The sequence below is a fragment of the Lagopus leucura genome, unplaced genomic scaffold (genome assembly GCF_019238085.1).
Source record: "Lagopus leucura isolate 7727_CA_CO unplaced genomic scaffold, USGS_WTPT01 Super-Scaffold_100001, whole genome shotgun sequence".
NCBI classification, from domain to species: Eukaryota; Metazoa; Chordata; class Aves; order Galliformes; family Phasianidae; genus Lagopus; species Lagopus leucura.
In genome coordinates, this window is record NW_024962262.1 from 72,662,048 (window position 1) to 72,689,743 (window position 27,696).

General features: G+C 35.3%; 1 protein-coding gene across 2 annotated transcripts in view; it reads left to right on the plus strand.

The window, feature by feature from the left end:
* HLCS (holocarboxylase synthetase) overlaps positions 1-27,696 on the plus strand; it is a 115,763-nt gene that overhangs the window by 6,932 nt on the left and 81,135 nt on the right. For both annotated transcript variants that reach the window (XM_042867988.1, XM_042867989.1), the window contains exons 4-5: positions 1,096-2,048; positions 4,533-4,715. In XM_042867988.1, coding sequence (XP_042723922.1) covers positions 1,096-2,048; positions 4,533-4,715 — 1,136 coding nt within the window. The remainder of the gene's footprint in view (positions 1-1,095; positions 2,049-4,532; positions 4,716-27,696) is intronic.

Here is a 27,696-nt window from a genome sequence, read left to right on the forward strand (position 1 = left end):
GCAATCAACAAAAACCTGCATTACATGCTCATAAAAATTAGCTCCAGTGGAGATGACTTGTTGCTCTTGCCACTTGTGAAACGCACCACTGCGCTCACATCCACTGTTTGGTGTCCATCAACATTCAGAAAGCATTAGTGAATGTCAGTGGGTGCCAATTTTTTCCACACAGAGGGACTGTCATGGCAACAAAATGTAATGGAATATTGGTTGGAAGGTTCAACATTTACTGCCATACAACCAATATCCACCTCTGAGATTGTGTGCCAACATAATAAAGTAGAAGCCATTACTTTAGGAGTGGCCCTTGTATTTCTGTGACTCAGAAACTGAAAGAAATAAGTTACCATATGAAGAATAATTTTTCTCTCCTCTTTCTCTGTTAGTTGGCTCTACAAGTTTTGCTCACAGTAGGTATCTTTTTTTGCCCTTCTTTCTTTTCATTTGAACTTACCAGGAAATTTTTATCTTTGCAAAGCTTTTATTTTACTGCCTTTGACAGTGCCAGAGACATGGTTCAGTATTTCCATCTTATCCACTATCATGACTTTAATAGCTTATTTCAAAACCTATTCGCAACCTATTTCAAAACCTTTCATTTCAAAATAGTAATTTTCCATTCTGCCCTCCTTAACAGATCAGCATTTTTCCAAAAGCATTTCCCTTGCTTTATTTTTGTCCATGTTCAAAAACTGACAAACTGATACTTTTATGAGAACTTCTTTACCTACTTCTCATTTACTGTTGTTCTGTTACGAGCACATCTGTATTGTGTACAGTTCTCAGGTTTTGTTTTTCTCCATATATCTGTGCACTGCTAATGAGTGTTAGTGGTTTTTTTAAATGTTCCCTGTAAATAACAAGTGCTACACTCTCATCCATACTTTCTTGAAACAAATAGTCACTACAGTCAATGACTTGTTTTATGAGTATAAATTTATTCTATTCAAGGGAGTGGTTTTGATGTGTCAGATAAAATTTGTAGTATTCTGAACTTGTGCTGAAATTAAGCCTTGATTCTGCTGATACAGTGATATTCATCATAGATCTTCTGATAAAAAATTTTAAAACTCCTCATTTTTTTAACTCTTCCAGCTGTCCATTTACAAGAAAATACTCTGAAGGAGTTAAAACAGGTGACACCATCTATGAAAAAAAGTGCAAGCATTACACAGATGAATGAAGTAACTCCTGCTACTTTTGGAACTACTATTAAAACACAATGTGGAATAGCTGAGTCTGCAGGACAAGGTGATCCAGAGGCAAAAGAAGAGAAATCTAAGCTAGGAAAAGAAAATGAGCACAAAGATGAATCCAACAGTCTATGTGACAAAGAGACGGGTTTTGGAGAGCATCATCACTTGCATCTTTCCAGCTGTCATGAATGTCTACAGCTTGAAAACAGCACTATCGAATCAGTCAGGTTTGCCTCTGTGGAAGCCATTCCAGAACTTCCTGATGATTGCAATAGCAAACTGGAAGAGAATGGTGATTGTCTAACAACAGGAATAAAGAGAGTAAACCTTGCCGGAAAGCCCCCTAATATATTGATTTATGTTGGCTCTGAAACTGCAAAAGTGGGCTTTGAGCAAGTAAAATCAGTCATTCAGGAATGTGTTGATACAGACAGCTACACCATCTACCAGTTGCATGAGGAACAAGTTCTGAAAGCTCCGTGGATTGATAATTCAGTGCTGTTGATCATTGCCACAGAAAAGCCTATTTCTGAGAAGAACCAAAAACAGTTTATGAGGTTTTTATCTAAAGGTGGAAAGATTCTAGGGTTGTCTTCCTCTTTTGCATTTGATGGTTTACAAATAAAGAGGAAAGACAAACTGAAGAGAACTGTTCATGAATTAGTGGTCACTAAAATGGACAGTACTGAAATGAAGTTAAATCTTTTGATCACTGGCTGTATTTTTGATGTAGCGATGAAGGAAGGGAGCAGCAAAGTGAAGCCATTGAGTTGCTTAAATAATGCTGATAAAGATGTAGTTATTGTTCATCTGCCTTATGGAGACAATGGAGGAGAAGCCATTCTTTCTCAGGTACTGTGTATTGAAAAGCATTAATTCACTCATTGGTACATGGTGCTGTGTTTTAAAGAAGTTCATTTATTGATCTGGCATGCTCTTTGGAATGTTTGTCGAGGGGCAGATGTGGATGTATGTCTCAGTGAATGTACAAGGGCTCTGAATACAGAGTGGTGTTCACTTTATCCTCAGGAAAGCTAAAGAATGAAAGAAAAATGTCACTGCTGTTGCAGGTCCTTGTTTTCACCATGTCGGTCATGTACAATTTCTGTGGATGGTAGAGGAGACAACAGATATGCCTAGTAAGAAAGCCACTTCAAAGGCAGAGCTATAAATTTCTGCTGCTAGAAGATTCACTGTATTACAACTGTGCACTTTGCAGACTTTGGGATATGGGAACAGGAAAAGCAGAATTACTGATGAATTCTGGGTAAAAGCTGATACTGACAAAATAAAAGCTTTCATACAAAAATAGGAAATATGATGAAGAAGAGAGTCAGAAGAGGAAGTAAAATAAAATGTTCAAGAAGCTTAAAAGGAAAATTCTTTAAAGTTCTAGGAATAAGGTAGCCAGATCTCTTTGGAAAGAGTACATGAGAAAGGTCCCAGACTGTTGTTGCAAACTGTGTATACAACAAACTGCCACATAATTTCTTTCATGAACAAAAGAAGAGAGGAGAGCTGTGGTCAGCTGAAAACAATTTTTATTTTTTTTTCTTCCCCTGAGTCTTCCTTCAGTATTTAAACTTTTAACTATGTAACATTTTGCATCTTAGAAGTAGAGAGGGAGAGAATCAGGGAGGAAAAAATTAAAACTCATGAGTTGAGATAAAGGTAGTTAAATAGGACAAAAAGGAAGGGAAAATAATGATGATTAAGGAGTACACAGAGCAAGTGGAGCTTAGTGCAGTGCTCACCACCCACTGACAAGTAAGTGCACAGCCACTCCTCAAGCAGTGGTTGCTACTATTCTTCTCTTCCCACCTTTATATTTCAGCATGACACCATGTGCTATGGGACATCCCTTTGGCCATTTTAGGTCAGCTTTCTGGCTGTGTTCCCTCCCTGCTGCCTGTAGAACCCCAGCTCCTCACTAGCAGGGCAGCGTGAGGAGCTGAAATATCCTTGGCTGTGTGTAAGCACTCCTCAGCAAGAACTACAACATCAGTGTGTGACCAGTGTTATTTTCATCTAAAATCCAAATGCAGCACCATACCAGCTACTAGGATGAAAGTTAACTCTGTCACAACTGGAAGCAGGATATTCTCCTCAGTTTTGGAAATTGGTATATATAGTAACATGTTTATAACTCTGGTGGAAGTTTTGCTACCTGTGTGATCCATCTGTACTTGGAGTGGAAAATTGGTTAGATACCATTGCTATTCATTTCTGCAAGTTCCATGGTAAAACCTGCTTTGCTGTACCATTTAAATGAAGTCTTCTCCTGTAATACAACTTACTGCTGCAAAAGTTTTCCCCAGGAAAAAAAAAAAAAAAAAAAAAAGGTGTTGCAGTATAGCTTCAAAAATCAGATTAAAAGGATTAGAGTGTTACTTTATAATTTCAAATGACTTCCAGTTTGGATTTGTAAAACCTCACTGTTTTCTTTTCAGGGGGCTGACAGTGACATCAGCCATTCTATAACACTCTATAACAGAGACTTGTTGTTTCCCTTTTTTCTGTACTCTTCTGTTGACCGTTTGTTCTTCACACCCTGCCTACCTTCAGCAAATTTCTCAGAATTTCAGAGAAACAGGTCATCAATAAAAGCTGAAGAACATAATTAAAATGTGCAAAATGGGAGAAACTAGCACAATGGCTTTTGATTTTCATCAAATGTATGTGCATGAAGCAGTGTACAAAAACTTCTAAATATTTTGAAACAAACAAACAAATGAAAGCAGGCCTTGAAGGTATTTCATTTCTTCTTTTAAACAACTGCTTGAGCCCTGAGATTTTTTTATCTATGAAATCCTGTCCTGGGGTTCTGAGGTATTGTTCAGAGATATTTCTTTAGCTATGCTTTTAGCTACTTAATATGTGTGATGCAGTAAGGATACGTTCTGGCAGACTTCTGTTGATCTTGTGCAACCTCTGATAAAGGTCTTTCAATATTAATGTAATTCTGCTTTTGCGCAAGCCAGAATGTGAGCAATATTACTGTTGATTCTAAGATCCCTCTTGCAAGAGTTTAAATTAATGAATATCTGCAAGTTTGAACTTCAGAAGAAGAAGATGAGTTTATTATGTAGATTTTAGAGAAAATTGTAGTATATCAGCAACTGTGATCCCTGAATGTTAAGATATAGCTACTCCCTAGTTTTTAGTAGGTGATTATACCCAAAATGTAGGTATGATAAATTTGTGAGAAATTTATAAGTTACACTAGTTATGCAATCACAGTTAGGATGGAGTTTGTTGAGCGCATCTCTCTGCCAATATAAAATGTGTAATCCTGCAAAACAGTTTTTAAAATTCTCTTTGCATGTATCCTGCCAGGTACATTTGGAACTGGATACTAATTCTGTGGATATCCAAACTGAAGAGGATTTTAATTTGCTTAAGATGAGCAATTCCAAGAGATACGAAGTTCTCCAGGACATTCTGATATCACTCGGCCTGAGTTGTGAATTAAGTGAAGTTCCTACGTTGACACCTATTTACCTTCTCTCTTCTGATGAGGTACGGCCTCTGCTTACATTTCAGTTGGCTGACAGTTATACAAGGCAAATTCAGTGTTCACTTTGAATATGGCTTGTTAATATGGTGGATTTTTTGGGGGGGAGCTTTATTGTGAATGAATGAAAACCTTAATTTCTACTCTATTGTTATGTTATTACCTGTTTATGGTAGTTTTGAATTTAATAATGGAGGAATATTTACTATATATTTTAAGAGTTGTGCTTATTTACATGCTTCTGAGTATCAAACATAAGTCTGTGATAATCTACAGAGAGAACTAATTCAAACAATGGGAATTGTTTTTATTTAAAACTAGGTGGAAATTTCTGTATAAGTTGGGAACAAAAGATCAAATCTCATAAAGTTGTGTGACAGGTAGATCAGTAGCAGGTCCAGACAAACTCATAATTGTGTAAGCCAATTCTTTTTCATTTCTCTTCATTTAATTCCATTTGCATCTATGAATCTGAAAGTGTTCAGCTTCGTGACAGTGCACACTGATGTGCAGGAGCAGGCTTTGCCTCTGAAGACCAATGCAAAGAAGGCATTGAGTACTTCAGCTTTTTCTAACAGTACCTGCCACTAGGTTCTTCCCCATGCATCAGTGCACAAAGGTTTTTCTTGAATAACTTGTTTGAAATGAGAAAATCATTGTAATCCCTTCTTGCTACTGCTACTGTCCAGCACTAAATTAACTCTAGGTGGATATTTAACTTCCTGAGTTTTATCTGTAGTACCCTAGTTATGTTTTTATATACTTCTTGCATTGCTTGTCCTTGTTTCTAATATTAATATGTTCTTTTTCTGCATGTTAGCTCATTGAAAAACTCTCTATTTAACCAATCAGGCCTTGTCTTCCTGCATAACAGTGTTTCATAGCGAAGTTCTTCATAAATATACTTTAAAAACCAGTTGTATTGCCTGCGTATCTTTTCTTATGTGGTTTCTTTCCAAGCAATCCTAACAAGCAATTCCTTGAATAAGCTGGAATCTACTTTCTCAAGATGTAACTCTCCCATTTACCTTCCTAGCCTTTCTCCAGATCATATATCCTCGTTGTTGCTGCAGTCAATGCAGCTGTCTGTGACCAGACTTGAAACAAGCACTTGTGTCTCTCTGTCTGCAGTAAACTCAAAAGCATTAGTTTTATGTCTGTGTTAAAAATTAAAACTCATTTAGCCTTTCTGACTAATGTTCAATATGCTTTATACAGAAGACTTAGAATTTATGTAACTAATTTTGTGTGTGTGTGTTCTTTTCCTTTACTGTTTTTTGTGATTGATTATCTTTCCTATGCACTTGCAATTTTCAAGCAGTCTTGCTGTGATCAAAATAAGTTAGCAAATTTCTATCCAAACTTGCCATCTAGTGGCACGTTACAGGTTGCAGTCCATTAAAGGTTTTCTTAAATACTTACTGTATAGTTAGACCTCACACCAAAATTGTTTTGTAAATGTTGTTTCTCCATAGAGTATTTTATTTTTGCTTTGGCCATAACATGTTTTCCAGAATACTATGTGAGAGAAAGTTGCAACTTGTGTGTAAGAGCTGCAGCTACTAATGAAGAAACAGCACAGTAAAATAAGTAAGAAAGACGCAATAGTTGAGCTTTCTAACAAGTTACTTATGTTATAACATGACATCTGTAGAAAAATAAGTTTCTCACTTTCCTATATACAGTGAAATGCATCTATAATTTCAGGAATACTTAAACAAGATTTAGGTTACAGCGTATGTTAGGAGTATTGGAAAGGGAGGTGGAAGAGCTGCCTCGAAAGCTTTGTAATTTTTGAACTTTGATCTATTTTTTATGTCACTATTGGAAGTATTTCCCATTTGGGTCTAGGATGTATTGGAGTGTATATGCCTTTCCTGAGAGATTAACCAAGTTATGCTTACTGGCAACAAGTGATTTTTCAATTTTTTTTTTTTAAACATTTTTCTGTATTAAGAAATGCTGTGATAAGTCAACTGATGATCAAGCAAGCTCATAATGTCTTGTTAGCAGTTGCCAGTAGCAGATACTTAGGCAAAAATGGAAGAAAGGCACATGTGGTGCTCCTCCTTTCTAGGAGCTGGCAGTTCATTGATTCATTTTCTTTCAGGCTGAGGGTTGCATCTGTTCCACTCCATTTTAAAAATCACTAACTTCCACAGATTTTTCAAATTCTATTAAGAAGCTGTAAGTTCATTTTGCTTATATGTGAGAAATATTTTATTCTGCTCCTTATTTTCTAGTGCATTAAGAAAAAGAAAATATTTTTGTCCTTGTTTTTAGTTCTTTGAATTTTAATTATTATTCTACTTAGCTATTTTTTTTCCTTTCAGATCTATAAGCTTCAATTTACTGTATGTCTGTTTCTGTTCTGTGTGATTTATTTGATTTGCCTTAGCCATTCCCTTAGCTCTTTATCACTTCATGACTTCCATCAGACCTAGTTCCTTCTACTCTGTGGACTTGAAATAAAACTTAGTCTACATTATTGAATGAGCAAGTATCTTCTGTATATTCCTCAGCCCCAGATGTCTGATCAATCTCTTTTTACATTATCAGTGCAATTGTTGTTAACTTATAGTTCTTTCTGCTTACTGTCTAGGTCTTAGGAGAGCTACAGTTCAGTATATGAAGAAATGAGCAAATGTATAATTATCTAACACATAAGCAACCTCCATTTAAAATTAATTTTCTTCAAAAAAAGAATTAGAAAGACAGACGTTAATATTTTTTGCCTTTGGCATATGAAACAAAAATCTATTTTGAGATGGAATGCCGAAGATTTGGGAAGAAATATTTAAACTTTTGACCCTAGTTACACTGAAAATTACATAATTTTATGTAAAGGTCAAGCGTTTAAAATAAGTGATATATTGGCTTCTTAAGGTTTTGCAGCTAGATTTGTGCTGCTGATGTTCTGGAACAGGCAGAGATCTCCAGCTTTTCTGTAGTGAAGCTGGAGACAAGATGAGTAATGAGGCTGTAGTAATTGAGCAGTGAATCTCATTTACTCTTAGCAGTTGAGTAACTGATTCTAAACAATGAAAGTTAAATCACATTGTTACCACTGTTGGGGCAACATATTTAGGTTAATTGTCAATAGGAAGTTAAAATATCAGACTGAGATGTCAAACTAGAAAATGTAACTTGTTCAATTTTTGTTTATGTGGTACTTTTCAAATAATATCACTGCTGTGATTAATTTCCATATCTCAGGTATTCTCAGTTTTATTCTTATTTTCTTCATCATTGCTTTTGTATACCTGACTTTTTCTAAAAATGGCCACAGTTTGATATTGAAATTCTGGTAATATTGTGGCTTTGAATTCAAATAAAAGATCTTTTAAAAAAACTTTTTAATAAAATAATTACATTTTTACTTACATACATCATACATTTTAGATATGGTTCATGACAATTTCTCTTAAAACTCAGGGCAGCCCAGGCAAGCCAAAAGGTTGGACATTAATACCTCTATCTCTAATACCTGAATAATGGATGATATTGTCTGTCTGGTTAGAGGTCTATGTCTTACCATGTGGAATTATGCTAGTCAGATCCTCAGCTCATGCTGGCTTCTATTGGTGGTGAAAGATTGCTGTGACAGCTTCTATGTTTTATTCATGATCTCCTTTCTTGTAACTACAGTGTAAGATAATGGGCCTGGAAAGAAACAACACTCAAGGCTACACTTTCATCACAGAGTTTTTTACACCATGACAAGTACAGTTTACTTCCAGTTGGACGTTTTAGAATTCAGTTAGCTGGGGAAAAACATTTTATTGATACAGTGCTGCAAGAACAATGAAGGCAGTGTTTGAAAGGCAGATTACTTGTTAGGTAAAAGTTAAGTTAAATCTATACAACTTGTTGGTCTTAGAAGTTGTTCTAGTGACAAGTATGACTATTGAAATACAGCACTTTTCCACTTTCTTTGATCTGATATAACACAGTTATGCAAATTGTAGACTTGTGCAGTGCTTTAAAAACAAAATTTTGCATCACTGTAGTGCTAATAAAATCTAAGTGTTCAAACAAATGGTGATCACTGTATGCCTGTTATCTGGCCCCCATATGTTCAGTGGTAGCTTTGAGCATAGAGATCTGATTATTTCTGCAGCTTTGCCTTGAAACACTCATATATTTACTCTTTCACATTACCATTTTAAAGGATATTTTTCAGAAATACAGGCTAGGATTGTATTTTATTGCTCTACGATTCAGCATAGCATATTCTTGGCTTCGTGGAAACTGGAAACAAGAATTCACTCCTCGGAGAATGAGAGATATTTGACAGAATAGTGATTATCTCCATTAGGAAATACGTTATTCCCACACATTTTCTGGTCTGAAGCTTCTCAGACTTGATTAGTGACTCAGGCTGTGTTAGGCTGAGTCAGTTTTTTTCATTATCTTCCAAATGGATGGCAGCCAAATTATGAAATACAAGCAGTCTTCATTGCTTTGGCTGAGCTAGTAGCCATCTTTTAAACAGTATGCTCTTCTGGAATAACAAACAGGCAGTACAAAGATATTGACTGAAGTTTGAATTTGGGGGCATTAACTTTTGTTTATTGGGGACAGAGAATAATTTAAAAGTCCAAATGCACATCTGTTGCACTTTAGACTTGCTTTTAGAGGACATTTTGAGATCCAGAATACCATGCTCAAACAGATAACAAACTATAAAGGTGATTGTGTATTTGAATAACTGGGATACATTGCAGCAGAATCAGTTGGACCAAGTCTACATTTTGAGCTGCTGTTCTAAGCTCCAATTCTGTGATGCCATCGGCTGTTTCAAAATTCCAAGTCCATTATGTCAGCAAGGAGAGTATGAAGTTACTTTATCCTGAACAAATCTTTCTTTGAGGATGGGAAACTTGATCTCTTAGCTAGCACTATAGTGAACATAGATTTCAGGGTACATTTTAAGTCAATTTTTCTGAGATATTTCCATATGTATTAGTGCCTATTGTAGAACTTGAGATCCAACTGCAAAACTGCTATTTAATAAAATATATTACCAGTGTTAAAAGTCAGAAAAAGTTATGCTAAAGTTCAAAAGCCTGATTATTTTTGCTATCTGATAAATTCGTGCTTTAAGGTGTATCATCTACAAAATAGGAGACTTGCTTATTCTTTTGTATCATCCACGAAGTGTTAAGCATTGTTCTTGCCTTTTAGCCTGTAGGACAAAAAACAGGAGCCTTTTGGAAATATTTTTTTCCAGAAAGGCAATTTGCTTCTTGCTTTAGCTCAGGAGAGACCTGAGAGCTGAGAAAACCAGTGAAAGAAGTGCATGCTGTTTTGAGCTATCTTTTGATCCCTGATGAATAGTTTGTGTCCAAAATTTTTTACTTCTGTTTATGTATTATTATCATTTCAGTTGAACTCCGCCTTACTGACAAAGTCTTTGTATGAAAGCTTTGAGATTTTGTCAATTGGTTGGAAGGCAAATATCTTTTAGTGAAGCTGATTCAGGCAAAAACAAACCTGTAACATAGATGCAACAATGTAAGTGAAGGCGTTCCTGTCAAACACCCTACTTTGTGTTGATTTTCTATCGTTCTGAATGGGATGTCCCTTGAAGAGGAGACAGCTATTTGACAGTCAGTAGTTGAGCAGCAGTAAAGGTGATGAGGATACAAGGGGACTGTCGTGTGCTTTGGCACTTCAAAGCTCAGTTGGACAGAGGAAGATAGAAAACCATTCATCTGAAAGCTATTTCTACACTGAGGTAATAAGCCTCTGCAGATTCCTGTTTTACAGAATGGCTGAAGTTGGAAGGGACCTTTTGTTGGTCACCCAGTCCAACCTTCTGCTTAAGCAGGACAGCTTAGAGAATGTTGCCCAAGACCATATCCAAGCTGCTTTTGAAGATGGTAGGTAGATGTGGAGTAAGTATTGTGTATCTTTCTCTGCTCTCATCTCTCCTCTGTTATTCTATTTACACTATTAAACTATTTACATAGTTTCCTCTTACATGTCTGTCCATTCTGCCTAAATGTAACTCTGTCTGAAACATACTCCTTGTTCTTATCTCCTCCCAGCTGGCAAGCCTGGCTCTATTAACAAGGCAGTAACTTGTGAGGGACGGTATTGCTGTGAAGGGAGGAAGGGGTTGTCATGGGGAAGCTGAGATAGGGGAACTTGGAAATATGGCAGTAGATGAGGTAGAATGATACCAGTTCTAGGTATAATTAGAATAGGTCATTTTATGGGTTGTAGCAATGACTTGAAGGCTTGCTGAGCTATCATCTCCCTTGCTGAAAGAGAAGGGAGAAAGCAAGAGAAGTATTTGAAATAATAATATAAACTGTATGTAGGGGATGTGGACAAAAAGATGGTGAAGGGTATAATGCTTAAACTTTTGATACAATTAGAAGAAACTAGGCTTTCCTGGTTCTCTGTTCAGAGGCTGTATATTTAGCCTGTCATATAATGCAGAAGAACTAATAACCTATAAATGGATTTTCGGTAACTTTTGGGAAAAAAAATTAAGTATCTAACAAATTGCTTTTTATAGATGCTAACTCTGTTAGTAGAAGCTCTTACTGACAGCTGAGTTTGCTTCTACTGGCTCTATAATTATCAGAAGGCTAAATTATTTATCAATTAATTGTTCACACTTGCATGTTTCTTCATACTTCTGTTTGTATTTCTTGAGTGAAGAACAACTGGTGTACAGCAGGTACTTCCAGTGAATTCACTGGGAAATAGACTGTCCAGCATTGTGAGACTTCAGTATTGATCAACTATAATAGTGCTAGCATTACATTAAAATCAACAAGAATCCCTATTCCTCTAAGAAGCTGGAAGCAGTTGAAGCTTTTTATGCAGCTCTTTGAGTGAGGAACTCAACCGCTAGGGGTCACTTATTAGCTGAATTTAGAGAAAAGCCAAAAATATGGAAGGGATGGAAAAGATTTTATGCACAGTGCGTTGTGTATAGATTTGCATTAAAATTTCTGTGTGCATTTGCAGCAACTGGCCTATATAGTATTTCCTCAATTTTAAAACTGTATTGTAAATGTTACAAGATCAATGGTATGTAGTGTCAAAATACGGTAAAACATTTACAATTAAGAAATCTTGATGAAAGATGAGGGAGACTCTGAAAGTGGAACCAAGTAATTCCAGGTGGTTGCTTCCTAAAGTTATCCTTCACTTTTCTGCTATTACACTCCAGGGAATACTTAACATGTATTGGTAGGAGGGAAAAAAAGAAATGTGGCAAATGTTCCCTCTCTTGTATATTTCTTTTGTTAAGAAAGTGTTTTGTTTTTTTATCTTTTGTGGTAGCAGCAAAGTGCTGTTTATGTTAAACAACAGTGAATAGCAAACTTAAGTTGCTTTACAGTTTGTAAACAACTTTTGTCTGTGTATTGGGTTGATAAATGTTTTGGATGATCATTTATAAAACACAAGAAGCTTGGAGAAATGAAAGGAAATACCTAGCTTGTAGTAATATCCATAAAAAGGGTCTTTATGGTGCTGTGAGAACTAAAATTTAGTGCCTTTGTACTGGGGAGCATTTAATCTTATTGTAGAACCAGTTCTGATATGAAATAGATGTGTGCTCACATCTAAAAGAAGTGCAATTTATTGAAATTTTATTCTGTCATGTGTCAGAGCTTGCTTTGTTCAAATCAATATGCATGATACTTCACTACCATTTTCTTCAGTAGATATGAACATTCTGTACTGTATAGAGTAGAAGATATAAGCTATTCTGAAACTATAATGATGTGTGATATATTTAAAGCTTTTTAGAGCTGTGTTCATCTTTTCTGTTAACTTCTCATCCTTGAATGTATAGTCAATAGCATTTTGATTGAATACTCTTTCTTGAATGCAGGTCATTCAGTGTAGAGTGGTGCTAGCCAGTGTGTGAGGCTGAATTTTCTTGGTTTCAGTTTATCTTGGAGTTTGCAATAAGAATCTAAGTAAAAAATGCTGAAATCTACAGCGGCAAATTAAACCATAGCTGTGTTGGCTGTGTGTCTAGTACAGGCACACGTTATAACATAATGCGAAGGCTTCAATTAAAGTGGCTGGTTTTGGGTTTTGTGTCAGCACTCTGTAAATTGTGACCGTTGAACTGTTTGGAGTCAGAGTTCATCTGCCTTGGAGCAGATGGGTGATTTTAGATAGCAAGAATCCATAACTTGTGACAAACGCTCTGGAGATCCATGGCAATTTGGCATCGACTTGTTTACTATGACCTCACTGGTAAAGATCTTAGTTCTAAGTTCTAAGTGGAGTATTTCCAAACTTAAAAAACTTGAGATTCTCTGACTGTTGGTGGGGCCTGTAGCTAATTTGTGTGAGACTGGGAAAATGAGAACAGGCTTGGCATCAGCTGGAGTCCTGTGAGATGCTATCATGTTACCATTGCTCAGAAATGATGATACATTTCCACAATGGGAAATCATCATAGTGGTTATTTAACAACTTAATTAGGGCTCCTTTTGTATATTTATTTTAAAACAAAATATAGCTAGATGATATAAGATCATGTATTTTAATTAGAGGTAAAAGTTGAATAAGCGAGAGAAAATATGAGTCAACAAGACAAACTGCAAACTTTATCTTATTTAAACAGTGTATTTTCCACACTGAGGTCTTCTGTATATATTTCTTTAACTGTTAGCAACTCTTTGACAATTCAGCTGCTCGATAACATTGGTGATATCTTATGAAGAAGTTCATTATCATGAGAAAAAGAAGCACTCGCAACAAAAAGCTTTTTAGTTAAGTTTATTGAGCTGATTTTACTCTGGAAAATTAAGATAGGAATTTATTTAACATTACCATTGAGTTAGAAGACATTCCAGTATTCTCAGAGTTTGATGTACAAATGTATCTACTGGAGAATATGGAGAATGCAAAAGATATTTCAAGTGTTACTTCCATCAGTAGTTGAAAGCAAGAGATTGACTTACAAATGCATTCATTTTTTGACAGTTCATTTTAAGAAGTGGCTTGAGGTTTCTGCCATGTTGAGGAAATCCTGAAATTCCAGGTGCTGTGGGAGTGGAATTTGGCATGTGACTATCTGGCTGACTTTATGCAGTTTTTGTAGTGAAGAGCTGATTAAACAACAGCTGCTAGCTTAATTCAGACATTTGCTTTACTTTCTACTACAACTTTTTTTATAAAAGATTATTTTATTTGGGTTCAAGTCAGTGACAAGTGAAACATATTTCAAATTTATAAATCATTTTACTCAATTACTTGACAGTAGTGTTGTAGTGGTGACATTAATTACAGAGGATTTACAAAAGCAATGAAGCAAGATTTCACAATTATTTGAAGAAATTAAGTCAAGGTTAAAAAGATTATAAGAATAAATTTTGTTTTCTCAATAATGTACGTTTCTTTTGCCTATAAAAGTATCCTATTTAAAGATGCTGCATTGTCACGTCTATCGAGCAAACCTTTATTCTAACAGTTAGGTTATACAGAGCAGTGTTTTGCAGGATTGCATGATTTAATACTAAGAATTTTAGTCAGTCACTGTTCTTTATCTGCGCCAATAGCAAAGAATCAGCAGTGCTGCTGAAGTTTGATACCTAAGTACGATACTAAGTCTGTTAACGATTACATCTTATTTTAGTAGCCATACTGGCAACTTCAGGTTTCAGAAATGAAGTCCTCTGTCTTTAACCCTTTATAAATGGATGATATAATAGAAATTATGAAAAAGACACTGACCTAGAGAAAAAGACTTGAGAAAAGTGGAGATGGGAGTTTTTCATCTAGCGTTTAAATTGGAGCATTCTTCTTGACTGATGAGGATAAGAACTTTTTTGAGAGAGAAAAACTTCAAGAAGAGCTAGCTGGTCTTACTGGATGAAAGAGAAAACAAATGCTGTGTGGGTGGAGAGAGGGGAATGGGGCAACAGCTGAAGAGGCAGAGGTAAGAAGCAAATCTTAGCCACACAGAAAACAACTTCTATTGCTGCATATTCTAGCATTCTCTACAGCTGCTAGTTATAATGCATGTCTAAAAAATATTGGTTATCAAATCTGTGCTACTTCTGGGCAGATCGTTCCATTAGAATGTAAGGTACAGATCAACTTTTGCTTTTTACAGCTTTGTAGAGCCTCATTTTTGTTTTCTACTGTGTATTACTTACCCATTGCATGGCAAATTGCATTGGACTTGCTTCATGAATATTATGAATACTAGTTCGGAAAATATTGTAAAATATCCTCTCAATTTGTGAAAACTGACTGCCTGTGTAATTCAAAGCTCAGCCTTAGCAGGATCAATATTCTAGAAGCTAGTATGATGTGCTCCCACTTGTTTTAACGAGGATAAGAATCTCCTGCAATTTAAGGTGATAATTTATAGTTTTTTCATGGCAAGAATTAAGATTTGAAGGCAGAACAATAGATCTTTATAACTTAAGTCTTCAGAAATGGGTAACAAATTGCAGATCTCAAAACATTAGCCCGACAAAATATCTAGGTTTTTATTCCATTCAGTAAAAGACTTTCTATAGAGTGAATATTATGTTCTAACTACTTCAGAGAGGGTAAATAAAGATAACGTGATTTTTATTTGCAAAGAGTGAAATGTGCAGTTAGATGTTAGGTTGCAAAGTGTGCTACTGAGTAGTATGTGAAAGTTTCCTTTTCCCTGCTTTGTCATTTTGCTTTTGTTATTTTTTTTAGATCTTACATTTAAAAAAAAAGCAGTTGGTTATAATTTCTTTCTTAGTTACCTTTCAGTGGATAAAGTTGGCAATGTTCTCAGTGGAAAAATGTAATCATAAAAATTATTTGAAAGGAAGAACATTATTCATACTAACATACAAACATACTGCCATCTCCTCCACTTTAAAGAACGGGACTTAGATGTACTCCTTGTAATGCACAGAAACAGCTTTTAGTAATTGGAAAGCATCTTGAGATCCTCGTAATTTTAAGATATAGAGGAAATGATTTTGAGGGATTATGTTTCATCTTTTCCATGTAGCCAAAACCAACAACAACAAAAAAAGGTATTTCTGAAATTCTTTTGTTTCAAAGGAAAAAAATTGCTATTTGCTGCATAATCTTGAAGATATAAACAAAAAATTACATACGGCATGCTTTGACATTTTGAATTGTTATATGAAATAAGCAATTATCCATGCATTTTTCTGATCTGGAAGGTAGATAATCTTTTCTTTCCAAAACTGAACTGTTAATATTACAATTAGGTCATACACCATAGCCTACCTGACAGGAACAGCAGCTGCAGAGGTGGAAGTTGCCTAATTAGTGTTTCCTCTTGTTTTTTTTCTTAACTGCATTTTAAATGTTGATTTATTATCTGCTTTTTCATCACTAATATATTGTAGTACAGTAGCTTAAAGCAAATACGTACTCTTTTTCACTTATTATAGAGAGGGGGGCAGCGTCCCAAAGTTAACATAAGCAGTATGGGCTGCAAATTAGTGTAAGTATTCATGCTGCTTGTTTGAGTTGTGGGGTTTTGATAGGAATACCTGAAAATATTTCAAGTTTTGTCTTTAAAATACTTGTTTTAAAGAAATATATTTGACATCAGGCGTACTCTGAACAGGTGATGAAAGATGCTTTGTCTTTCATACGAGAATAGATAATTGGATTTGAGACATGCGCAACCTCTTTGACTCAAGAAGTCCTTATTATGTGGATTGGTAGAAGAGAATATTACCTTTTGCCTACCATATTCTTTTCTTGTGTGTCTGATGCTGGCCGCTGTTGGAGAAAAGGTAAAGATTTTAAGAGGATCTGACTGCTGCTCTGTCCTTAAATTTGTATTATTTCAGCGGCAGCAGCAGCTTTTTACAAAAGCTGCTCCTTTCTTTGAAGTCATTGGTTATTTTTGCATTTGAAGAGGAAGTTCATCAGCTTTAGTAATTATGGGGAGATTTTCCTTCTATCTGTTTGAGCCATATGCAGCATCTGGGAGGCAACATTAGTTCGGTATTTCCACCTAGTGGTATGGATGGTATAGCTAGCAACAACAGGGATATGCTTTTGTTATCTCTGTGGCAAGCATTTCCTTTTGGAGTTGGGAGTGTATTTCAGTTTTTTCTAAATATTTTCTAGCTTCTTCTCTCTTATTTGCTCTACTCTGTCTAATGATACTCTTCTCACCATTTAGCAGTCCAGCTGTAACAAGTTAAGACACCGCTGAGCTGTAATAAACCTTACAATAATTATTGCTATCCCTATTGCTCCGTACAAAAAAAAATTCTCATGTACTAAGAGAAGTCTCTTTGTCTTTGGAGCATATTTTAATTTACTGGTAGAATGTTACTTTTGCAGTGACTATCACATTCCCCATTTGAGCAATAATGTTAGATAGACAAACTGAAAGTACACATCAGACTTCCAACTATTAAATTATGATCACTTTACTCATTCTCTTGTTTCTCTATCTGTTTGTTTCAAGGAACTAGGACCCAAATTGTCTCTATTTAACTAATTAATCATTAGATGTCACAGACTGAGCATACAGATTTTCACTGTAGCTTGAATTCATTAGCTTTCATGGAACTATTCTGAATTTTTATTCAGCTATTTATTTTTCATTTTATTATTTGAGATCATTCCTGAGATTTTTTATTTCAGTATGATTTGTTAACCATCTGATTTGGGAGTATTAATCAAGAGTCTTCAACACAGGTTCGTATTTAGTCAGTTAGAAGTTCATCTTTGGAGTAGATATCTGCAGGGCTATTTTGTAGTGTTTTAAAGCTTTTACTTCATGCTGTTGAGATTCTTGATTTTTTTTAGAAGTGTTGTCTGGGTGGGTAGTTGTAGTTTTTTGTTTTCGTTTCTCTACAGCTCTTGTCTATTTTTCTCCTCTTAGTATTACTACAGGCTCTGAATTTCAGCTTTACTGTTTTCACGGTCAGCCAGAATGTCTGGAAGGCTTGACACAACCATGTGGATTGGGAGCTGGAATTGTCTTTCACTCACAGGCTGCTCAGCCAGAATGAAAAATCATATTCACCTGTATTGTTACTCCACGTAAAAACTTTCACACCTTGTCAGAATGTTTAACCTCACTACTGCACTGCAGTCACTACCTTTCCAGTAGCGTATATTATAGCCCATACGCAGCAAGCATTTACTACTTAAATAAATTTACCAAGTTTTACCAGAAGGTTGTTTTTTTGTTTATTGTCTCCACTCCCCTATTCCCCCGCCCTCCTTCTTTGATGGCATTTCCTTACCAGGGTTAATACTACATTTTAATGGAGAAAGTCTGAAAAATGAATTATTTTTCAGGTGTGCTATTCAGTGGAGTCCTCAGGCAAGAGCCTGTTTCTGTGCATTGTGATTAGCTTGTATTAATAATGGTCTCCTTAAACTGTATTCAACATAGAATGTTATCATTTATGTTGATGAATTTTACCTCAGAAAGATTTATTTGACAGATTGTGTCTTCCCTCAACTGTTATAACACTGATAAAAAATAAATATTCATAAGCACATAAACAGATTGTTATCCTCAGAGGCAAGTCAAGGGAATCAAAAGTTGTTCAGAGAATATAATGTGCCATCATTGTAAATGCCTCTGAATGCTTGTATTTCCCTCCATTGATCATTTCTCTTACACTGCCTCTTTCTTGAGTCTTTTCTTGTTTGCTTCTTTGAGCGCTGTGTTTCCCAAGTTGCTGTTAAAAAAAATCCCCATATTTCAATCGTGAGTTCTGATTTCCATTGCATTCTCTATGGTATGATAACTTCTGCATGTCATTTTGGTCTATTGGAGTAGAGCTAATGGTGTGTATGACTTGATTAAAGCAAGCTCAGTCTTGCAGTGGCTGAAGGATTTGTCATCATAAATGTTCATCCTTATCCTCATGAGGGCTAAGTGTGATGTATGCCCGCCTTTAAGTGACAAATTGCATTTTGTTGCTTTTTTTTTCTTCCCAGTTTACCTCTGATAATTGCAGGAATGCTTTCAGGTGGCTGCTGTCTGGGGAGGCTGGTTCTGAGGCTAGTTTCAGAAGCTACCTGGATATCACGAACGTTATAGTTACAGGAGGGTGTACTGTGTGCTTGGGGTTACTATTTTGATATTTTTTTCTCTGAGGGTAAAAAAGTTTCTTATTCTGAACAAGGTTTCAGTCCTGGCAGAAGAATATGAGCGTTAGATATGGAAGAAGAAGTGCTATGTGTTTAAAAGCAGCAACAACAAAAAACAAAACACATACCAGCAAATGTGCATGTAAAAGCAATTTGTATTTACCACTTTTACAGCTAAACACTATGGTACGTGTGCATGAATACTGTATTTTTCACATAATTTTGAAGAATGTATGAATTTATAAAGAAAAATATATGAATTTGCAAGTTGAGCATTGTTGAGACATTCTTCACTCAATTTGATACCTAAATTTTATATTGTTATGTATGACATATTTGTGAAGCATGAAGCCTAAGTTTTTTTGTTAGACCTCACTCACTGAAAAAAACATGTTAGTTTATTAGTATTATTTTAATTAATCCCATGCTGTCGTGTTCATGTTTTTTTAGGATCCTGGATTAGGAAGGAGATCTTAGTTGCAATGAAATTCAGTAGTTGTTATTTTAATGCTATTGTTCTCCCCTTAAAGTATGTATACTATAAATAGCATGCTATGCATATTCTTGCCTTTATAGCACATAATTCCCAAGAAAATCTACTTTCCTAGGATCCTTCTTTTATAATATTTTATTTATTTGTTCATTTATAAACTGTAATGCCAACCCCAAATAAGTTTTAGGAAGAGAAGCAAAACATGCAATCAATACAAATTGAACATTAGCTCTACAACTTTAGAGATGTAACTGTCTTGTAATCTCTTTGAGTTGCAGTACATTTGAAAGTATGTTGTGGTCTCACCCCAATGCTTAATTTCTTTACCTCAGCCCCCTCCTGCAGTTTTACAGAACTAGGATTTTTTTAAGAAGAGGCAAAACCTAGATGCAGCAGAAAGTTTGTCATTCTGGTCTAATGCATAATTGCAGTGCTCAGAAGAGAATCCTTGGCTCTTATGCTACTGTTTCATATTCACGAACACTAGATTCACTCACATTTTATACACATAAATCTGCTGAAAGGCAAAGCAAACCTGATGGAAAACCTTAAACTAGGAATGGCGCATTATCAGCGCTAAGAAAAAATATTTTCTTAGGTTTTATTTACTTAATTCATTCTACTACGGATTCCAAGGTTTTCAGCAAACAATTGTATCCTCAGTTAGGAAAAGAAAAAGTTTTGGTACCAAATAAAAATACTATTATGCGATAGCTGTTTAACAGAGCCAGTCTTACCAGCTGAATATATTGCATCTAATTTATTGCCCTATTAGCTGAGAACAAAATTCTTCTGTATTTTTTCTAGTCAATGCAGAATACTTTTGAGAGTAATTTAAAATAAATGCATGTAACATTTAGGGTTATACTGTAATTTATTCTTCTAAATGTGACTTTGATCCTATTTTAAAAACAGAACAAAATACGACTTCAGGCTAATATGCATAATGCTCAGATTTTAGTGCCAAAATGGAGTGTCTTTCCACTTCTGCATGGTTTCTCTGTAGTTATTTTTAGCATGGTTGTACGTATGCTCAACGTACTATACACTGTTTTTTTTTGTTTTTTTTTGTTTTTTTTTAAAAAAAAGGAAACCAAAACAGTTTTGTTATGAAGTAGGTGTCACAAAGAAGTAAATGGGCAAAACATAATTTATCACGCCCTTTTTCTGGTAAGATAAATCAACACCTACTAGTCCTCTGATTTATCAGACCTTTCATTGCAATACTTGCTTTTGTGAAGTGTTATGTAGTGATATTATGTCAAAGGTAGACCTTGTTCTTATTGATCCTTTACCCTCAAAGTCAACTTTATGGAATGTTGCAGCAAATGTGCCCCAATTACTGTGTTATATTCTGAAAGCAGTTCACATTACATACACATTCATATGCAGTTCAATTTCTGAGGTTAAACAACTATGTTACTACTAAATGAGATTTGCACTGTAATTTTTGGTATCTTTTAAAAATGATCTTTAAAACTTAATTATGGATATTAGAAAATTATGCAAGATTTGAAGGTCTTTTGATGCATATGTTCTTTGTTTCTCTTTTTTTTTTTGGTGCATGTTTGTGTGCTTAAATGTAGTACAACGATAGCAAGCAATTACAATTTTGCTTGGCTTAAAACATGACTAAATTCAATTCTCTAGTGATTTTTGACAGAGTTGTGAATTCTAAGTGAGATTTTAACATCCAAATATGTGCTATTGCATTCAAAAGTTTTCTAATAATATTTGAAACTGATTTGGCAAGTGTTAGGAAAAGGATTTAGTACTTCAAAAGTTCAGTATGTCGTCTTTCTTTGCTACCTGTATCATAAAATTTAGATTTTTTTTTTTTTTTAAAAAAACTGATACTGACCCTCTTTCCCCCCCCCCCCCAAAATATTGATGTTGCATTTGTAATATACTAGGGGAATACTGATCTTGTTGCTGTTGCATATGGATACTGAGCAAAGTTATCATTCCATGTTAAGAAATGTTTTTAAAAAGTTTTAATAAAAACATTCTGAAATATTTTAACCTTAAAACACAAACTGAGTTTTAAGTAACTTCTGTTTTTATTGGAAACCTTCAACAGGTTTCAAAATCAGCACAAGCCAGAGTAAGTTAGTTCAACATTATAAAATACTGCTTCATCAAATTAGGAATTTTAGATTAAGTAGGCTTTTAGCCTTTTCAGAATGGAAGGTCATTTCCTTTCATATGTAATGTGCTTTTCTCATATGTATGGATGGCAACAAGTTTTGCTGGTTTTGTTGTTGTTTTTCCTGTTTTAAGATACACATTCAGTTCTGGATAACGTTTTCCCTTTGACCCAACCACTTTCTCTCAATAAACAGTTTGCTGATGAGAGCAGCTGCTGGGGAGATAGCTTCCAGACTGTTCTGTTGCAGCTGAGTAAGAAAGTAAAAGCCAAAATGCACCTTACCGTGTTGTACTGCTGTCCTCTAGGATTCTCTGCTCTGTTTCTGTTTTGTTGAGGGTAGAGCAATGGGCCTTCTGTAGTCGGTATTCTCTTGCAGCTGTGAAGGCTGTTACTTTGCGAGGGACCACAAAGGACAGTACTTTGATATCTATACTGAGAAATCAAGATAAAAGTTTTCTCTTGAGGTTAATGTGTATTCTCTCTTTTTTGTATCTCTAGCTAATTGTTCCATGCTTTTTTGTAAATTCTAAATACCTTTTTGCATACAACACCATACAATGTTGTGACTGCCTTGTTTCTTTATTTCTTTTGCATGCAGAAATGTCAGTATCTGCCTTCTAGCAGCTTACTACCTAGAAGCATAACTATGTTAAAAACCAGAAATGCTGATGTAGGGAACGTTGATTACTTATTATCTTGTTTCTAGCCTTATCAATAGTGTTCTCTTCTATACAAAAGGTAACATCTGGTATGTTTTTGTTAGTTGGTGACTTCTGAGCAGACCTGCAGCCCATTCTTAATATTTACTGCTGCACTTTGAGCAAACTAATTTTCTGTCTACATGCAGTGATCTTTTAGGCTAAATTTAGTTTTGGGCACAGCCTTATGAGCATTTGTCAAAACATATAGACTAAGAATGGGGTCAAAATCAAAATGAGTTTTTGTTCAAAGCAGTGCAACTGTGATTTTAAAAGTGTCTCTTAAAAGCCTTGCACAACTCAAAGCAATTTATTAAGTCTTCATCTGTCTTGGACCAGGTGTTCCACGCTTCAGTACCTGACTACTTCTACTCCTTGTGCTGCTGAGATGATATACTGTGTATATGTATTCCTTCTACAAAGTAATAATCACTTTTTGAAGCACAGAGAAGAGTAGAAAAGACAAGGTTTCTGATTTTTCTTTGTTTTTTCTTTGGAGGTGATGACACTTTTCTGTGCCTCTTCAAAGTATATAGCAAAGTAAAGTAACTACCCGAACCACTAGAAACTCCTTGTTGTGAATTATAAGGTTACCAATCCCTGCCATCTTTCTGAATGCACTTCCAAATTCTACACACTGGACTCATGTTTTACATAGTATCTGGATTTAGGAAATATGAGACGATTACTAATAAACTGAAGCACATTTCCTAGCTAAGTAGTATCCTGAGAATGCACAGCAATATCATTCAGGTAACTACAGAAGTACATGAGAACATGAAATGAGAGGGCACCTTGACACTACAATAAAATCTTTATGAAGTTATTCGGGGATGGGAGAAGGAGAACATGGAGAACTGGGGACTTCTCTTTTTAAAATTTTGTATTATGATCTAAACATGGAACTGCAAAAATAATAGCCCTCTACCTGCAGGAGAGACTAAAGTGAACAAATTCTCCCCTGATTTGGCCTATATTACTGAACCCATTGTAAATTATGTTTTCCTATTTAAAAATGCTAAACAAATGAAAGTGTTAGAAGCAATCTGGGGATGAATTAAAATCAGCCAGCATGGCAGTGGTTGGAAACAGTCTAGCTTGTTCCATTTATATCTATTCTCTTGAACAAGGACTGAACTTTGTAGTGAATTATGAGCAGTTAGTATTAGGAGAAATGTTTTTCATGTGCTTTCTGAAAATTGATTCAATTGAGTACTTCATATATTTCAAATCAGATTTTGAATGTTTGTATTCTAAATACCCTTTGTGCTTTGCAGTTCTGTGTATTCTTTTTGTTTCTGCTATTACAAAATCTATCAAGCTCAAAGCTACTTAAATGTGAAAGAACAACTATTCAGGACGCCAAGTGTTGACATGTAGTTAGTAACATTTATTAAGTATTAATGACATCTGACAGTCTAATGGAATATCATAGCCTGATTGTCTGATTGGGGAGAGAGTGAGAGAGACAGACTGGCTTTGGCACGCAAATACAAATCTGCTATTTACAGCTTTCCCAATTCCTGGTGAACAAGTGGAAGATATTTGCTATGGTTTAATTGTCAGTGCTGCTGGGCGGGAAGAGTGCCCCTTCTCTCATCTTTGTGAGTGTTTACAGCAGGCCTGTTCTTGGTCCTCTTTCGGTTCCTCTGTCTAGCTCATGACCGCTAAGATAATACCTTTTTCTTTCCCTGTCTGAGCTATCTAGAAGTTATTATTTCTTTAGTCATTCTTTCCCTAAATATAGATGAAAAAAGATAAAGTAATACTTTCTAGTGGGTAGATGTGATGCTAAATTTAGTATCCATATGCTGTCTTACAAAACTTCAGTAAAAGTTAATATGCACATACTGGAGTATGAAAGCAATAAGGATATTATATTTATCGCATTCTGCATCAACAGTTTATGTACAGTAGATTTTCTTGGTGCAATTTGATATGTTTATTTTTAACATTTTTCTCTATGAACGAAGTACAAGCATGATTTTAACATGGGTTTATGGTTGCACTATGAAACTGTCATCTGCTTCAGATCTCAATATATGCCATTATTACAGGAAGTAAAAACATAGCCAACATCAGAAAAGCATTTTTTTTGTGCCTCATTAGTCAGAAATATCTGCCAAAACCTTGCCCTCTTGTGCTAATGACTGACTTTTCTTACTGCTGGCCTCCTAAGTTGCTGGCATTATGGGCTGAGGTTGCCACTCTAGGTGTGCTTTTCACTGGCGCCAGCCTACTGCTCACTACCACGTTGGACTTGAGTTTGTTTCTATTGGATGCTAGAGATGCTATGGAAGCTCTCTAGTGGCTAGTTTAACACCAGTTTAACACCTTTAAACTTGTATGCCTGCTAAGCAGAGCTGTATAATACAAGGAAGATATACTTTTTGTGTATCTGTGTGTGTGTTTATTTTTATATTCTAAATTGGGAATCAGATTCCAAATTCTGTGCACTTTATGAAAATGTGTTCTTTTCCATCAGTGCTGTTATATAAGAATTCATATGAAACATGTATGTATTTAAGATCATATCTGAAGCAAGTAATGCTTCATTTCATTCATTTGAAAACAGCCAATTCGGAAAAACAGCAGGTTAGCCACGTGAAGGTGTTATTCCCATTAAGTTACTTATGCTCAAAGTGGGCCATTCATGTTCTTCTCTGAAAGACTAGCACTTTATATCTGTGCACTATTAATTTCCTTGGAGATAGTAAACGGACAAGCTTATGTGATTTAATTATCTCATCAATTAATAATTCATCAATCAGTGCATCAGCTACAAAGTTTTTAAAAATGCATTAAGGCAAAAATAGAGGCAGATCATTGGAAATTAATAGATGTTAGGAAAAGGAAGAAGAAAAATAGTTAAAAGTCCCAGGTGAAGCGTTAACTTCAGAACATTTCTGAAGCTGAATGTTTCCACTCTAGAAAATGAAAACTTGGCCATTCTTAACACAACACACAATAGCTAAAATAGTTTATTATGCTGGAGTCACAATATTGTGTCACAGGTAGAACGTCGCTGGTTAAATTTGTCTGATTTTTCCTCCCAAGAAAGTAGAGTGCTAAGTGATGTATAATGTTTGTTCATTTTATGGCATTTTATTTTTAGCTTTCATTCAGTTTCGCCTTCATGTTTTTAATAAAAACCAAATGAATTTAGGCTGTGACTGAAGCTTTGTTTCAACAAAGAATTCCATTGATACTGAATTTAAGATTTATTGTCAAAAAGTTTGGTAAAAAAGACCAGCTCCCAAATATGCCCAATGTGCGCGGGGGGGGGGGTGATGCATATATGTGTGTCTGTGTACATATTTATATACATAAGTAAGGAAATGCATAGAATAAAATGTATAAATAGAATATAAGATTAAAACCTTGGAACTGGGATTATGTTTTACCATTTAAATCGAAAATTTATGTGCTTTGTGTGTAAGTCTCATTAGCTGATATAGCCCAGGTGCAGATAAAATCATCTCCATCAGGAACTATAATTTTCTGGTATTTTATACTACAACAGAGAAGGGTGCATGTGCAGCTGGTTTGTTTGTTTGTTTGTTCTTTTAATCTGGTGTCTGCCTCATTTCTTCTTATTGTTCAATCTCGACTGCTAAGTAAGCATTAGGAGAAAGGGAAGCTAATGATTACGAAAAAAGACTTTTATACAGCAAAAGAATACTGTTATATAGCAGTTCCTTCACACACCTGACCAAACTCTTAAAATCATAGAAGGCAGATGTTAAATGATTTTAAAAATAGAGCTTTTACTCTTCCTTCTTAATGATGCAATTACCACTTATACTTTAGTTCAATAACTTACAATGCCAGACCTCCAACCCTTGATGCAGTGAACCCAATAAAATTCTCTGCTGGTGGAGGAGCATACGAAGCATGCAGTGGCTTTACTCTATTTCTATGGATTTTGTGAATTGCCATCCACTCTATTTCCCTATGTGCTTCAGAACAACTTTTCATTTCATGACATTTTCAGTTTGTCAGTCAAAACTCAGCTTGTTCATACATTTGTCCCTCAGTACCAGGTCAGTGATGCTGTCACCACTTTGAAATGCTGCTTCTTTCCATGCCCATGTCCTTTGGAATTCAGGTTTCACTTTGGAGTGCGTAGGAAAAACTTGTTAATGAGAACTGGTGAGTGGTTCCTGTTAGTATAATGCTTTCTGCTTTTGATAATTGCTTTTTACAATGCATTGAAAACATACTGTGCTTTTGTCATTTGAAATATGAGTAGAAAATTTTTCTTGTTATAGATGTAAAGTTCATAGTTGAGTCTAACTGTGAAACTGATTTAACCTCTTGCCATCTGGTCATTCAGCTGAGATGTCAAATTTCATTCTTCGTTTAAGAAAGAAAATGTCAGTATCTTTTGTTTAAAGAATGTACATAGCAAATTGGTTTGAAAATAGAACAGTTTCAGACATAGGGAATTAAACTTGTCTTGACTTTTATTCTCCCTGCCAAAAATGATGCAGTAATGATGGATAACAATTTTAAACATATTTATGTCATCCTAAAACATGTAGTTTCTCTATTTGTTAAGTACATTGCTAATAATTTGCATAGTAGTGATTTTAGCATGATTGTATTTGTATGTAGCTGCAGATGTCGTGAGTGCCTGGATACGTGACAGCTACAGCCTTTTTTGCATGCATACTCATATAAGATTTGTATTTGTGTGCTTTAGGATCTTGATAATGAGCTGTAGGTCAGAGCAAGCAGTGGCCAGAATCTCTGATATTCTCTTACCTTGTGTCTGTTGAGTGCCTTGCTTGACACACCTGATGTGGTCCCAGGAGTACATAGGGCCAGGCAGTGTTTGGAACCAACACTTACTTTTAAGTGGCCACCAGAGGTTGCTGCAGAACGATGGACACAGCTGGGAATGGGTTTGCTTTCTGCCTACATCCCATAAATGGTGTTAGGTTCCTCGTTTTGAATTCAAACCTGAATCCTGAGCTTAGCAACAAATTGCACAGTTCTGGTTCTGACGTGATTGTTTTTTTCCAATGGAGTTGAAGCAAAGGTTAGCCCTGACTCCTTGTATATGTTTATGTCATTACATAAAAATGTATTTCTCTGTGTGCTGGTTTAATAGTGGGGACCAAAAACATTGGTTCAGCATCCTTGTTGCTGTAGCTGACTATATGAAGAAATTTCTTATGACGAAAATTAATTTTTCTGGTGTGGATTTGGGTAGGGCTTGAAAGTTTGCTTGCTAAAAAATGTGAAAATGTCTGTTGGTTTTATTTGTTTGCTTTAGAAAATTCTAAAAATGCTGTTTTTGATTACGTAGTATTTGTGTTTATATTTTTCATCAATTCAGTAAGCATGTATACATTGTGGGAAACATTTTCTTCACAATTACATGAATGTAACAAATCTTAAATGTCTCAATATGCATAAGAAGCAAGAAGATGAAATCAAGAAGTGTGGGAGGAAAGATCGCTTGGAAGAGTATGCTCAAGAGGATAAATGTTAGGAACAGTGTGGCTTATTTGTAATAATGTAACCTCACACATGAATATATGCTATTTCAGGCT